We start from the raw sequence: 15,675 nt of genomic DNA, 5'->3' as shown, positions 1-15,675 counted from the left end.
GACGACAGGGATGATGCCAAAAATAAGAGAGAGAGATGAAGAAAGGAGCAAAGGGAGAGCAAGGATGTACATAAAGCCAAAAATTTTAGAGAAAAAAAGGTTGTACGAAGAATTTTTCACAAGTAGAGTGGATGGCAGCGGTTGTACGTTCTTTCAAGATGTATATGCCGAGGTGTCCTTGATGATCAAGTTTTTTTTTTTCTTTTTTTTTGGTGCATACACGTTGATATCGTCTCGGACAATATAAGAAGTAACCTTGAATGTCAGCAAACTTGTGGTCATGGCCAGCGAAAAGCCTTCCGTTCAGTCGATGATCTGATGTAATTTACGCAGGCAGTGTACCGTGCACAAGCTTGAATTAACTCATCGTTTTCCAAGCATTTCAACCCCGAAGCCGTCCTTACCTTCCAAACGAGTTATCCGTTCGGCGGCCTTGACAAGGTCGTATTGCACCTCGTCGCTGACGTCGCTGTCATGTTGGTAATCCGGATGCTTGCTGATAAAGTCTCTGATCCATCTTGAAGCTGTCCATAGGCGGCCATCCGCTCGCTTTCTGATGAGATCCAGATACGTCGCTAGCTCGCACCTTGTCTCGACGTCTACGTTCATCGAGTTCAGATAGCTCTCGACCAGTGGTATCAGTCCCGGAAACTCGCCATTCTCATCCTTTTGCCCGTTGATCACCTCGTTTATGGTCATCAGCTCATACTCGTCCTCCACCGGCCCGGTTGGCGGAGTTACGGGTCGCGAAACCGGTCGTGACGCCGGTCGTGACCCCCCTGCACCGTTCGTTTTGGTGGGTACCCGCCGCGGGAACGGATTCTTGCGGAACCAAAACCTGTCGTTCAGCACGGCGTTTCGTCGGTGTGCGATTTCCATGTTCTCGGTGACTTTTTGAATGGGAATGTAGAAGTTGAGATCGAACGACAGTATGGCGCGGGTGACGAGGACGATGAAGATGCTGAACGCAGCATTCTCGAAGTCGGTGATCTGAATCTCCATCGACCGGAACTCGACACGCCAGCCTGTGTCCTGAGAGCCGCTGGGCGGAGGTTTGAAGCGCATATGCTGCCAGTTTGTCGACTGCAGATTCTCAAAGTGGTCCGACTTGTTCAGGTCGAGCTCCTTCAAGTCCTCCGCGAAGATGACGAGGGGGTCGCGGATGAAGAGATGCGCGAAATGGGTAGCGAGGAGGTCATCCATGCCTCCATCCATGAGTTTTGCCTTGATTTGCTCGTCGATGACGAGATCAGGGTCCATGTATTCCGGCCTCAATCGAGGATCCTGGGATATGTATGTGCTGTTCGCAGCATATCTCGACTTTGGAATTCGCCACCGGTCGTTTTTCAGAGGCTTGCTTATGGTCAGTTCAAAGGATCGCAGACCACGAAATACCGAACGCACCTTTTCCCCAAGTTCTTCAGCGGTCCGGTCGTCGACCGCTCGACTGATCTGGTTCCACCGAACATCGGTGTCTGCCAGAAAGCCCTTGTAGACGGGAGTGGCGGCCGTCAAGGCCAACATGATGGGTCCAAGAGGGCTTAGCTGGTCGTACATCTTGCGACCTTCTTCGATGTTCTTCGCTTGGAACGTGATTTGCAGGCAGCAGCTTCCCATACCGAACGCCATGGCGTCCATGTAGATGTGATTCTCCTTGACGGCGCCGTTTCGCACGTCGTCGTCTTCCTTGTAGTCGTGCAGATCGTAGTTGACGGTGGGATCGCTCCATGGCCAAGGGGTGTTTTCATCACGGAATATGGGGACGTTCACCTCGACCTTGCGGCCGCGACGAGACCGGATGTTGGCAGCGAGGGTCGGAAAGCGGATATGCGGATTGGCGATCTCGTCCGGGACGAACTGGGAGCGCAGGCGTTCGCCGTGGATCTTCACAGGGACGGTCTTGCCGTCGACAACGAACTCCTTTGGGGTGAAGAAATCGCCGTCACGGCCCAGCCTCGGAAACGTGGTCAAGGTGATCGGATACTCGGTAGGAAGCATATGCTCCTTTGCAATTCTCCGTCTGCGAGTGTTTTCGTCAGCCCACTTTCCACACGCAGCACGAAGGCCGAGCGTTTAGGACCTCAGCTTCATGTTGGGTTCGACGTCAAGCAGATCCTTGAATCCGATGCCCCACGGCTTGCCGGGCGTCGTCTCGAGCATGAATCGTCCAAACTCGGGGTGAAATACGGGAGCGCATTCGCCTTGTCTGCGCTGAGCGTAAGTACAGCAAGCCTCCAAGAAGTCAGAAGGGGTCAAGTGCATACGGTGCTTCGCCTCGTTGAAGGTCGGGGACGCCGCCGCCATGTTCGAGCAGCTTCGGGTTCGTGGCCAGCGCCTGCAAGATGTCCGCCTGTCTCAGGCTAAGCCTGACCTTGCGGTTTTCGTCGTCGTAGCACACGACCAGGTACTCGATCTGAGGACGGATTCAGAACTGATCGATGGTAAGACATGTGGATCGGCGCACCTCGTCACCCCACAGCAAGGCATCTCGCTCCTTGCCTTTTGCTCTGCGCCAAATGGCAAGCAGTTGCTACATGCCACAATCTCATTAGCGCGGTCGTATACGAGCGCGCAGGTGCACGCGTACCTCTATTCCCCACTGGCGCACAAGATTTGCCTGTTCCTTTGCCTGCGGCCAGTCAAGGGCGGTTCCGAGAGCTCTGTACGAGACTACGCATTAGCATCTTGGAGCCGATGGACGGTGGGTGGGTAAGAATGTGTCAAGTCATACAAAAGGCCCATTTCGTCCCAAAAAGCGGTTGTGCCCGGCTTTTACGCCAACGGGGACGAGATGCAGTGGTAATCTGTTGCGGGCCAGCGCCAAAATCGTGGACGTGCGGGAAGGGACGGCCAGCAGAGAAAAAGCTCGACTTGGGGAGAAGGAAGTCAGGCGTCGCGGCGAAGTGGTGTCGTTCTAGATCCACATGTTCTCGAGGCTGGGGATTCCGCAGCGGCAACAGCTCTGGATGCGGGCAGGACGGTGAGATTGGATTTGAAGTTTTTCGTGGTCCCGGTGGTTACGATGATGATGATGTAAAGGTTCGGCCGAGCTTCACACACATGCACACACGCACACACAAACAAGCACATACACACACAGACAGAGAGAGAGAGGAGAGAGAAGACGGGCGAGAAAAAAAAAAGGGATCGACGGGCGGTCCCGCTTTCCGACCGAAAAGATCCGTCACGGGGGCGTGTAGCAATGGTCGCTTCAGTCGGTTCTCATCTTTTGTGTTCCTGACGCTACAAAGTGCACTTGGTTCGTACGTGATGGGGGTCTTGTTCCATGCAAAGTCACATGGCGTCACCGGGTCGCCCGTTGGCCGCTGACTAATTCGTTTTTGCGCACGAGCCGGGTACCAGCGAGACCTTTCTGGCGGAAGGTGGGAAAATAAAGACGGAGAGAGAGAGAAATGTAAAGAAAAAGAAAAAAAAAAAAGAAGAGAGGAAGACAAAGGTGCGGAGCCAGCTTTGGCAAGACCTAATTCCCCTTCTCCTTCGCACGAGAAACGAAGCAACACATGAACAAGCGTGCGATTTTTTTTTTTTTTTTAAATTTTGAATTATCCTTTCTTCATTTCCTCTTGTCTCCGCCAACGCACTCGTCTCGCACCACCGACCGCGGGGCGGGGTGGAAAGCGCAGCCCGGCGTTCGCATGCCGCATCGGGCAAGTCTTATAATGCTAACGCCTCCCCCTCCCCCACGTGCGACGGTGCGAGATGCAATACAGATTGGTTCGCGATGGCGCAATAACATTCGATGCTAACGACGACACGGCATGGGCGTTTTGTCTGCACGCTTTCTTACGCTTCTCCTCCTCCTCCTCCTTCTTACCTTGCCCTTCGACCGTGAGTCCCTCCTCCTCTCGTATCACACCAGACGGACGGACGGACAGAGGGAGAGGTCGCACATTTCAGACTGCAGACGTTGGGCTTGGCATCGGCGACGGGGGCGTCCACAAATCAGTTGTGCCACGGAGGCGACGACGTGATGCTGCTGCTGCTGCGGCGGCGGCGGTGTCTGCCTCGTGTATGGTTTCGCGGCGTCCATCTCGTCGTCGTTCGGACGAGGGCCCCCGCCCGTCCATGGGAACCGGAGCTGGGCCAGCAAGACGAGGGCAGATGGCAGCACGCAGACATGGAAAAGAAGAAGAAAAAAGACAGTGGCGATCAGCCCGATCGTCCACTGGCTCTCCTCTGCATACGAAGCTTCTTCCCATCTTCCTCCTTCCTTCCTTTTTTTTCCGTCCCAGAAGAGCGTGATTATTAATTCTTCCCCAAACCCCCGAAGGTCCTATTGAACATTATCATCATCAAGACTGGTCAACCTCATCGTCCGCTCCCCTTCTCTTCCTTATTTCTCTATTCTTCTCTATTCTTTCTTTTTTCTTCCTCTTCTACCCCTCTCTTTCTTTGTCCTTCACCTCTTTCCGCCTTTGTTTCTTTTTTTTTTTTTTTTTTTTTCCTTTTTTTCCTTTTTCCTTCGTCGTTAAACGACTTAAGTGCGTGATGATCCAGGGTCGAGAACACTCCATCACGGCTTGCCTTCCTCAATTCGTTTGTGACCGGCTACGTGCATGATGCGCGAATTTCGAACGAGCATTTTGGCGAGTTGAACGGCGAGCGTCCTAACGCTTCGTCTTGAGTCGGCAATCCCGTCCAAAAGGAACGTAAACAGTGCATGACGCAGCTCGCCCACGAACAGAGACGAAAGGGAAGATAGTTCTACTGAAATACAGTGTGATACGGATTTGCCGTCTAGAAACCACCCAGAGGTGTGCTGTATCTACCTGTCAGAACAAAACATGTACATAGACCGCCCTGCCTGCCGCACAATCCACCACCCGTAGAAGGAGAAGAGGCCGTCAGATCATCACCCCCAGCTTCGTATTTTTTTTTTTCTTTCTTTTTCTTGCTTCTGACAGTCACTAGCGCAGTCCTTGATCATCAGCCGCGCTCAACTGTTGGGATATTTCAAATCAAAAAAAGACTAAACGCCTCCCAGAATGCATAGTGATCAGTGCTGCCTGATTATGGCGAGCACGTGTAAAGTTCCCTCCCTGCTGATGAAAAGGTAGCCTAAACGCCGAGTAATGCGGAAATACGCAAGAACAGTTGCTCGATGAATAAACCGATTTGTTCGTGATAAGACATTAGATCCGTAGATCTTGTATGGAATGCAATTCATAAGGCCAGCCAGTGGCAAGGTCGAAGGTAGTTGCGCGTTTGAATAGAGGCGCCATGTGCTGTGGTTTTCGCCTTCGATGCAGAGTCCGTCGTGTGCTTGCTCTGCGTGTTTGCCTCTCCGATATTATTTTTACTGCAGAAGACTTCCTAATAGAGCTTCGGTGCGTTTCAACAACTCACAGGGTATACGGCGTGGACGGTGTGACTTCGTTGGTTTTATAAAACGAAAAATCTTCATGCCAAACACCAAACCTAGTATGTCCGGATTAGGACTCCGACTTTGGTCGTAGGTTCGAGCTCCCTATCTGAGCCTTGTTGCCCATTTTGCGTGTGAGCTTAGCATAATCTAGAGCATTGTTAGCGATCCGTGTGTCCTCTCAAAACGATGTGAGAGACTTACGAAGGCCGCAAGCATTGCATAAGGTGCGGGCACCGTCAGGGCCTCTTCTCCACTCCGGGGTCTCGGCTCGATTACAGCTATGGCAACGTCCGGGTGGTGCAGCTCGCTTTAAAATTGTCAGTACAAGGCCTCTCAACGGCGCGAAAAAAGAAAAAACAGATGATTCCTTACCCCTCGTCGCTTCTTGGTATCGCTTCCAGCAAATCCACCCATGCCTTGCTTATCGTCCGAGTAACCGTTCATGTCAGGATAGTTTGCAGGAACAGGCCGTGAAGGATCCTTCATCTGCTGTTCGATAGCATGGTTCTGAGCTATTACCATTTCCCGTATCCTCTTCAACGATTCTTCGATGCGTCTGCTTTTCGCCATCAATTCGTCGACGGTTTGCAGATGTGGGACCGATCGTGGGCTGATGCCAGCCCTCTGATTGCCATGTGTCCGCACCCCATATTCTCTTGTGAATTCCAGCATCTTCCCACTGCATTCAGCAACCTAAGAAAAAGAAGCGTTAGGATAGCCCCAAAAAATCGTGTGACGAGTGCTTACCTCGTTGAGAGAAGCCTCGAGATCGAAATCATCGAGGTGTCGCTTTACAGAGTCACCGTGGAAGCCAACGGACATGCTGGATCGGGCCCTGTCGTCCATTTGCCCGTTCTCCCAGCGGCCTGGCTCTGCGTACGGTCTCGGGGGCGCAGGGGGTGCACCGGAGGAGTACAGAGGTCCGGAGGCAGAAGGTGCTGACGGGTGTTGATACTGATAGCCCTGGGATTGATTCCCCGAGTACGGATAGGGAGGTTGCGACGGGGCCGTGTGTGGAGGAGTGTCGTACGCTGGAGAAGGATGTTGGGAGGCGTATGTTGCGGGAGGGCGGAACGAAGCAGTAGGCGAGCTATCCGTTTTGATCGGGTGTAAAGTCGGTAGCTTAGGAGGCTGAGGGGGATACGGAGGACGCGAGTAGGCGTCGGCCTGGGCGGTTGGAGTGTGCGGCGGCTGTACTGGCGGTGGACCACGGTTCATGAATGGACTTTGCGGATGTGAGGATGGGTACGAATGTGGCGGCTCCGGCAGGACAGGACCGGAGGTCACCGATCTTCTGTGAAGGTCGGCAACGGACGTGCTCGCGGGCGCTGGAAAGTAGCTTGAGCTCGACGAGTGTGCGGGAGGAGGAACTTGAGGAGGGTATGGTAACGTGTGGTCGGCCGAGCCAAGTGCCTCTGAAATCGAAGGAAGAGACTGCCGTGTGGTTGGAACTGAGGATGGTTCATCCCCGGATGTGCGGCGAGAATCTGGCGGAGAAATGAGGCCAGTGTGGCCTAGTGGGTTGCTTGTGCTGCCCGTTGTCGTGTGACTGTACGGCGAAGGAGGCGGAGGCGGCCCAGGAAAGGGTAAAGCAGGGCTGGCCATTGTCGCTGCCGCGCTCATTTGTTTGCGGTCCGTCTCTTGCGTTTGTTCACGGAGGTCTGTATGCACGTTGCTCGTTAGCCAGTGATCTTCACATGCTCGACGTATCAAGCCCACGGCAGACAGAGGCAGCAATCAATGCAGCAAACACCGACAATCGAGCAACTAATTAGCCACAATGGCGATGCTTCGAGCGAGGCCAGACAATTGGGCGTTGGAACATCATGTGGTCGGTACGTCTCATTCGTGAGGGAAAGTGCAATGGCAGCTGTAACGGATCTGCCACCCTGCATGGGGAGCAAAGGCAACAGAGCACACCCGCTCGAGCTGTGCAAGGTTGCAGGCCGTATGCATCAACTTCAAATGACCTTGGGACGAACATTCAGGCAAATGAACTGTGGTGGTGGCTTCGTTGTTTTTTCTGTTGGCGGAGCGATAGACGTACCGTGGGTAGATTCTTCAACGTGGTGGAGGCCGGTGGCGAGACAGATAGCAGCAGCTGTGAGGAGAGAGCTTTGGAGCCGAGGCGAGGGATAATTATGCAAGCAAAATGTTTAGGGGACTCTTCCTGCGAGCGGAAACGGTCAGCGGGCGGAAGTACGACGTGGGAGTAAATGAGAAGGCGAGACAACAAAGGCGCAGGACAGGCAGAGAGCGGATGCAGGAGGCTCGTGAGGTGGTAAGACAACTAGTATATTGGGCGGAAGGAGAAGACCAACCAGGACGACTAGGCGGGATTTCTTGTTCTCTCACGAGGAACATGCGATCTCAGAAGAACGGGAACAGAGGAAAAGAAAAAAAAAAAGAACGGGCGAACTGAAGAGGAGGAGAGACACAGGAATCCGACAGGGAGGGTCAGTAGATCTGAAATGCGGCAACGTACCGGTTTGAGCAGCGGCAAATCATGACAAGCGCTGGCGAAGAGAGAGAAAAATAAGAGCGGAAGGATTATGGAGAGGTAACGAGCGGGAAGCGTTGGTGATGAACGGTGATATCAGGGAGCGAACAGGGACATGGCAAGATCAAGATGCCGGGTCAACAAGATGGAATCGAGATGGACTGCACAAGAGCGGCCGGGATCTGTGGGCAAACTTCGTTAATGGTAGGGGAAACGCCTCCGAGAGCAGCGCAAGGGCAGCCTGGCTTAGCGCAGGCCAGGGAGGCTTCTAGGGTGGTTTTGGGGGGCGAGGGGGCGTCGTGGTGCTGGTGGTGGAGGGCGTGAGGGTGGTGGTGGTGCGGTGGGGAGGCGCGGGCGACGGAGGGCGCAGAACGCATTGGGGCCGCGCGGGCTGGCGAGTGCGTGCGCGACACGGACACTGTGTTTATGTCTGTCTGTATACATGCGCACGCACGAGCATGCATAACGTATACACACCCACACACGCGTTCCTGTGTGTGCTTACATCGCTGCCGCTACGCCGTTGGAGACGTGTGCATGCCGCGGGCGGAGACGGCCAGACGTGCGCGTGTGTGTGCGTGCGCCTCGCAGCGTGGAGAGCGGTTGCGAGCGCGCCAGCACCGCCGTCTCGCTCTGTGCGGGAGCGAGAGCGTGTGCGAGAGTGCAGAGGGTGCGCCTCCGGCAGCGCTGCGTCGGTGTCTGGGCGAGGCAGAGGGGCTGCAAAACGAAGCGAGGCCCGGGGCCCTGCACGAGAAGCGCAAGGGCAGCAGGGCTTACGGCGTCGATGGCAGGGGCGCGGCCAGACGCGATCAAGGCCTCTGACTAGAGCAGCAGATGCGCCAGATTGCCATTGCGCACGCTCCAGTCATGGGCCCGCTTGCTTGGATTCGAACCACTGGCCAGAGGCTCCCTGCCCGGCACGCTCTTCTCCTTTCTGCCTCCGAAGAAAATCGACGTGCTGGCGAAGATGCGAGGCAGAGCAATCGCGACGCTGTGTCCCGGCGCTCGATGCAGACAGCTGTGCCTCTGCCGTCCAAGAGTCTGCCCAGGCCGTCGTGAGCGCGGGACGCCGGAGCCGCAGAGCCTCGAGCAACAAACACCTCCAACAACATGACTGCAAACTAGCTCACGAACAAATGCAACATCAAACACGCCTGACGGTCCTTCCCACATGACTAATAACTTGCCGCATCTCTCCCCTTCTCATGGCTTCTCCCCCCAATACGCCGCCGCTACCACCACGAATTCCACCACGGACTATGACTACGACCACCACCACGGCTCCGCTTCCCCGTCTGCCTACGTCTTCGATCAGGCACCTCACGTCTCGCTTGCCTGTTTAGTTCCCCCTTCCTTCCATCTTCCCTCGGCCCCTGCCTCGACTAGCAGCAACCCATAGACCATCGCATAATCATCATCGTCGTCGTCATATCATCATCGTCTCGATGGTTGCCAGCGCAATCCGGCTAGGACACCGTTGCGCAGAATTTCCATGATACAGATTAGTTACAGCAAGAGACCCCAAGCCACATTGGCGACAAGCATGGGCGCGCCATGGGAACTGCACCAGCGACCCGCTCTTCTCCGCCACCCTTACCATTTTCTTCTTCTTTCTGATCGACGTGCGTTCTAGCTCCTTGCGCGCGGAAGCCCACAAAAAAGCCGTTAGTGATTTGCTTGCCGCTCCAGCATCCTCTTCTTTTCTGTCTACACATCACAAATTCTGCAAGTGGAAGAGAAAAAACGCCCCGAGGGCGTTGAACGACTCGTTCCGCCCCAAACTATAGCCTCTCAGCGCCATTTTGGTACAGCAGTAGTCTGAATTCTTTTTTCTTTTTTTTTTTTTTTCCCACGCTCCGCCGGGCCCCTTCCCGCCGTCCTAAGTGTGGCCCAAGGCGCTGTATCATGGCACGCCAAACATTGTCATCCTCCTCATTGTCTATATTGGGACGATCGGGCGCCTTTCGCTTCTGGACTGTGCACCGATGTGTCCACGATCTTCCGGTTGGCAGCTCGCCCTAAAACAGTATGCAGGTCTACTTTGAGGCAAGCCATGCCGACATGGGATTTCCAAGCGAACTTGGCTCTCAGCAAACGGAAAAGTCTCGCTGTGATTCCTCGTGGCGGCGTCGTTTAGAGGGGGCATTAGCATTGTCATCACCTGTCCTCGAATTTCTCTCCCCCAGCAGCGGCGTTAGGCCCGTGTCACGGATTTGTCTTCGTCACATTGCTCGTGCCGGGCATGATCTCCGCTCGCTCGATGTACAAACGATCAGCGCGGCCGCTTTGCATCGCGATCATGGCTTTTGAGTGAACCGTAGTCGGCACTCAGAGATGGACGGGCCCCGTCCCGTCGGTGTTGGGATGCTGGCAGCCATCTGCACGATGCAAATGGCGTGCAGGGACAGCACTCTGCCCCTCCGTCGTGCCACGCTGCCGTCTGCTGGAGCCTTCGCTCTCCGCCCACCTGCGACCGAACTTGCTCCAAAACGCACGGCGAACTTCGTATCGTGCCCAGCGATGGAACACGCGCATGGGATCTCCGGCTGACAGATTGCAGCTGGTGGATCCACGATTCGCACCGCTACGCGACCGGGGCTACCGATGATTGGGGTTTCCGAATTCGCTGCACGCCCGATTGGCCACGAGCAACTTTGTGACGCCGCAACGTCAGGACCGGGGGGTGAACAGATGATCTGGGACCCACACCCCCCTGACGCCGGCCACGTTTTCTTCCCAGATCTTGACAGAAAGCGAGCCGTTGTGCGCGCTGCTGGCTCGGCTGCCAACCATGATTTCCTGCTGATGGTGGTGATGATGAGAAAGGCGCTGCACGAACCAAAAGCTGATATTCGTCGGACGGTCGTCATGGCCGCCCGTCTGCATCTCACACTGGCTGCAACCCTGGATGTGCTGTTCTCCTTCACCTCTCCCGTGCATGATCTTTGACAGGGCCTTCATCGACACAGTCCCGCCGATCCTCAATCGAGAAAATAAGCTGAAATCCTGCAGAACGAAGAATGGCCGCCACCATGATTATTGGCCTTTGCCCAAGCAACACTTAGCGACATTCTACTCCGCCGCCGGCGCTCGGGGCGCGGGTGTCAGTGTACATTGTCTCGAAAAGCCACGGATCCTGAAGATAGCGCCCGCACACCACCCTCCTTTTCGTCCTTTCGCCTGTCTCGGAGACCGCACGCGCGGAGAAGCACCTCACGACAACTCCTTTTCGAGTTGGTCGTGTCCACGAGGCACTGAAACCCGTCAAAAGACCTTCGTCGAGCTTGACCTTTTTTTTTTGTGACAGCTCTCCCGCCGGGGACAGGAAAAAAGGAAAAAGTAAAAAAAACCGTGAGCATGACGCCTATCTGCATGTCCGATGCTTGCAAAAATCCCCGGCTCAATAGACATGATCATCGAGCTGCATTTGGGCACTTTTCAAGGGTGTGGTCTTCTTGTCTGCAGATCTATCCTCGATCGACGCACGAGCCTTGCCGTGCCGGGATCGTGCCACGCCTCGGTGTTTCACCACTCTGAAGAGCACTTCGTTGGCGGTGGTGGGGATCTTCGTAAGATGAATATATACGGTTGCCGCAAAACAATCATTCGTCATCAGGGTTTACATCTCAAGATGCTGATGAACATTCTGCTACAACTGCCGCTGGCACCCCAAAACTCTGCGGAACATTAATATTCTCATACCTTCATGCCCTATTGCAAACACAAAACATGAACAGCCAATCTGGCGCCTCCATCAAGCATTGACCCCTTCGTTTCGTAATCGTACTTAAATCACGTCTGGAGGAGCTCGCGTATCTACCCTGGCGTCCTTTTCCCTCCCCCTACCAAATCAGAACCCACTTGTTACATTATTGAAGCCAATGTCCGGTGACTGCGGCCCTGCCAATCTTTTTTTTTCTCTTCGAAGATTAAAGAAATAAGAGCGACCGCGCGACGACTTGATTTCTGTAACGACCATCGGCTCCCGGCTCGGGCAGGATCTAGCATGCTCACTCGATCCCAGAAATCTCGGTAAGAAACTAGTGCCACGGCAAGGTACATTGTTCACGAGTAATGAAACGCCTTTTCCTGATCCCGGGAGCTGGCCCCAGAGACTGGAACAGTGGAATGCCGTGTTCAGCTATGGCCACGGCCAGCACCCATCACGTACAGGCCTGCTGCTTGCTCCGATGCTGAGTGGCATCGCTCGTCAATAACAAAATGGGACCGCGCGCTCGCCAATGCTCAGGAGTCACCATTTGCGTCAGAAAATAAATAATAGGGGATGCGGGTTTGTGAGTCGACGAGAAATTTACGTTTCTAGCAGCGTGCACGGTTCGGTCCTGTTTTGTGCAAAATCGTACGATCTCCACCTTAAGGTTGCGGGACGTTTAGCAGCCATCACGGGTTGTCTGCCGCGCCTGCTGCAGAACCTCCACCTGTCACAGCGCTGCTGGTTCAAGGGAGTGGGCGCATACGACCAGGGTTTCTCGCGGATGGGCATTAACAAAATAGGGGGGAACGATGAGCTCGATTCGAATCGGAAAAGGCGAGATCGTCCCCCATTTAGAAGTGCCGGTATCGAGGTGGGACCCGGTTTCTGCTCTTACCCACCTGGACAAGCGGGTGACGATCTCAAGGTGGCCAGTGTTTCGACAGGGCTCCTTGATTCCTCTTTCAGCTTCTCAGCAGGAGCAGAGTCCTAAAAGAGGTCAAGCTATCATCTAACCGTTCAAACGTGACAGCGTTACGAACGCCATCATTCTTCCGATCTCTCATGCGGCTGCCAAGGAGTGACCTTGTTCGCACCTCTGGATGGCCGGCGGAGTGATGCATCCACCGGAAAGACGCGCGGAAATATTCGCTACTACAGGATACCCGAACCTTTTTGTCGTCCAAAACCGCGAGCTAAAAAAAATCAGACGATGTTCTGGAAAAGATCCTGGCCTTTCATGCCATAGGCATGATCGTTGGCGTGAGCACCTGCGAAGCGAGACGCCCTTTTTTGTTTGCTCTGCCAATATGAGAGCACGATTCAGACCGGGCCCTAGATTTGACGCTGCAATCTGATTAGCCTGTGCTGTGTCTAACGCTGGGTACCGTATGGCCGATGCATGGAGGCAGGCTGTCACTGGCCCAGCCCTCCAGCCTGCAGACCCTAGGCGAACAAGCTATGCGCGCACATTCGGAGATCTTTCTGATGTTGAAGCGGTATAATCCTTCCCAAACATACCCTACCTGGGTGTCGTGTTTGCGGGCCTAACGCTCAAGCGTTCAGTAGATACCGTAGATACCACTCGAAATGCGCCCCATCAGGTCTCGCGGAGACGATCTCGGAGAACCCATCCATTTTCTGCTTGTTAATCCTTGCCTTCGTGTACGTACTCCCCAAGACGACGGATGTTCACCAGGGTCGTGGCAATCACCCATCGTACGATAGGCGATCCATGTCTATCTCAAATGTCTTCATCAAAAGCGCCCCGTCACCACTAATCTCGTGCGTTCACGCAGCTTTGCTTTTTCGCAACGCTCGCTCACAACGGCTATCACCGCTTCCCTGGGAGCTGAATGCCTTCGCTTGTCCATCACATTGTCTAGTCAGAAGCTTCTGACTTTCGATTTGACACCCAGCAAACTCGAAGAGGAGGTGAGGGAGAGTCTCATCGACATCGAGCGACCTCCTGAGAAAGCCCCCAGCGATTGCCCAGGATCCGGTGACAAGGACTAATGAGATGGGTTGTTTCGCCGCACGGCGCTCAAAGCATCGACGACCTTGATTTCGTCATCTTAGCAATCACCCCTACAATGTCTCATTGTCGACCAGCCTCCGAGTGAGCATCGTAAACGAAGACGGAAGTGCTGTCCGAGACCGCTGCCCCGGCCTTGGTAACGAATCAGTCCGTCGCTCCTCTGCACATTCCTTGAACGAAATGGCTGGCAAAGATAGACCTTGTCTTGTCTTCGATCTGACTCAGGTTTGGGGCCTTTTACGATCCGTCATTTGTCAAGAGCGCGAGCAGGGAACGATGTACGGCTGGCTATGCTGGTGAGACATTGATCGTGATATCACGACGGACAGCAGGGCCCGACAGTCCGCGAGGCGAGGCCGACGAGCAAGGGACTTTTTTTTCTTGAAGCCCGGCTCCGCAAGGTGACGACAAGAGACGTCAAGGTCTTATTATTATCAATATAATTTACTGGACACGATGTTGTTCTCACGCTTTTCTGTTGTTGTTGTTGTTGTTGTTGTTGTCGTCGTCGTCGTTCTTGTCGTTATTATCATTCTTCTTATTGTTCTTCGTTCAATCGGCTCCAGAGACTGGTAAGTCGAAAATCTTCAGCTGGCTGGGGCTATCATAGAAAGAAGAGGGTGGGGGAACAGACTCCGTCAAACCATTATTCACTCCTGTGGAAATCGGTTCACCGCAAGCCCAAATACCCGTATCGTGAAGACGTGAAAGCTCGGTCCAGAGCTTATGAAATGCCAAAAGCTCTCGTGAGCCCTCAGCGATCGTTGTCCATGTGCTTACTTTTCTTTCTCGCCCATCCTCAGCGACCTTCTCGCGAACAGTCCGCGGATCCGTCGTGCGCTTTGGTCCACATGGTCAAATTCTACACGGTGTGACCTTTGCTGTGGAAAAAGCCACGACGCATCACAGGAGGCCCAAGTGTGTCGGCTCAGGAAAAGGCGTCCGAACAGATGGTTCAGCGTTGACGAAAAGCACAGGAAAATTCAGGGCATCCGGAGCTGTTACGATGAAATTGTTTTTTTTTTCTTGGTTCTTTCCTTTTTTTTCTCCCTCTCAAAACGTCGTCCTATCCACTTGTTCCCATGGCGGACGACGATTCCATCCGTCAAAGGCCACACACGCACAGAGCTGAAGAGCAAAGCGCGTTCGCCAGGCTCAAAGGACATTTCGTTCGAGGCACGAGCGTTCGCAGGAGAGGTGCGCGGAAGCCATGGACGTCGTGCGTTTGTCCTTTTTTCTACGTCCCTGTGGAGTCGAGCTGAGGACTTTTTTTTTACATATATTATTTGGGCCTTCGACTCGCTTTTTCCGCCTACGATTTCGTATTGAAATGCTTTCCCTATTCCCTCGCCCCCCCTTTTTTTGTTATTTCTTAAGAAAGTTCTTTTTCTTTTCCTACTCTCGTTTCTCAAAGCCTCTCTTTGGGGCGAGCATGCAGGCGCCGTCGGCTCTTCTGACCAAAATGCAAGTGGCACGATCAAAGCGCAGCAGACGTCTCCGGACTGCCGAGCGGTTGCATGACGACAGCGAGCCGCTCCAAGACAGCACGGCACAACAAAACAACGACGATGGAGAGATTCCGCTACCGTCAGGCAATTGTCATGTTAGAAAGTGATATCAGCGATCCAGTTGTACAAACTAGTGCACAATGCATACGGAGCCAAGGTGGACGACGTCGCAGAGGGTTGTAATTCCAGAGACATCTGTTTCACGAATACCGGCAGGATCTCAGGGAATTGGTGGCTTGCCTTAGCGTCCAAAACACCACGAGGTGGCGCTCCCAAACTGGTGCAGACAAACGTGGCAGCTGAAAGTGAGAGAGCGGCGCTACAGCAGAGCAGCATTCCCCTTTTCAGAGTTACGCAGGACCTCCTTGCGTCACGAAGCAGAAGGCGAACAAAAAGGAAAGAAAAGAAAGGAATTTGGGCGTTTGGGGCGTTTTGCGCCGCCCTCGACGAAAGGAGCGTATCTGCTTGCGCAGAAGGTAGTCACCGTCTGTGGACGCCTTCGCCCTTCCCACGCCGTGCGATGCGGGCGGT

At 54.1% G+C, this 15,675-nt stretch overlaps 3 protein-coding genes across 7 annotated transcripts; 1 reads left to right on the top strand and 2 right to left on the bottom strand.

The window, feature by feature from the left end:
• Positions 1–66: 66 nt before the first annotated feature.
• PV09_05323 (glutamate-cysteine ligase) lies at positions 67–3,232 on the bottom strand. The gene is made up of 7 exons (XM_016358818.1): positions 2,732–3,232; positions 2,588–2,660; positions 2,465–2,530; positions 2,265–2,413; positions 2,081–2,206; positions 1,405–2,020; positions 67–1,353 (listed from the first exon to the last, which is right to left on the bottom strand). Exons 1-7 carry the CDS (start codon positions 2,740–2,742, stop codon positions 364–366), a joined length of 2,031 nt encoding a protein of 676 aa, XP_016213437.1. The 5' UTR covers positions 2,743–3,232; the 3' UTR covers positions 67–363.
• Positions 3,233–3,538: 306 nt separating this feature from the next.
• On the top strand, positions 3,539–4,322 carry PV09_05322 (uncharacterized protein). Its single transcript, XM_016358817.1, has one exon. The coding sequence runs from the start codon at positions 3,721–3,723 to the stop codon at positions 4,261–4,263; it is 543 nt and encodes a 180-aa protein (XP_016213436.1). The 5' UTR covers positions 3,539–3,720; the 3' UTR covers positions 4,264–4,322.
• Positions 4,323–4,713: 391 nt separating this feature from the next.
• PV09_05321 lies at positions 4,714–8,016 on the bottom strand. 5 transcript variants are annotated; one of them, XM_016358814.1, is made up of 6 exons: positions 7,708–8,016; positions 7,434–7,556; positions 6,134–7,047; positions 5,759–6,079; positions 5,588–5,693; positions 4,714–5,533 (listed from the first exon to the last, which is right to left on the bottom strand). In XM_016358814.1, exons 3-6 carry the CDS (start codon positions 7,007–7,009, stop codon positions 5,454–5,456), a joined length of 1,383 nt encoding a protein of 460 aa, XP_016213433.1. In that variant the 5' UTR covers positions 7,010–7,047; positions 7,434–7,556; positions 7,708–8,016; the 3' UTR covers positions 4,714–5,453. The 5 variants fall into 5 exon arrangements, with proteins under 5 accessions (XP_016213433.1, XP_016213434.1, XP_016213431.1 ...); XM_016358815.1 differs by having other exon boundaries at positions 7,872–8,016; XM_016358812.1 differs by having other exon boundaries at positions 6,134–7,556; positions 7,872–8,016.
• Positions 8,017–15,675: the final 7,659 nt, after the last annotated feature.

This window comes from Verruconis gallopava (assembly GCF_000836295.1).
Source record: "Verruconis gallopava strain CBS 43764 unplaced genomic scaffold supercont1.16, whole genome shotgun sequence".
Taxonomy (NCBI): Eukaryota; Fungi; Ascomycota; class Dothideomycetes; order Venturiales; family Sympoventuriaceae; genus Verruconis; species Verruconis gallopava.
The sequence above is the reverse complement of the archived record's forward strand: the minus strand, read 5'-3'. Positions and strand labels throughout refer to the sequence as shown.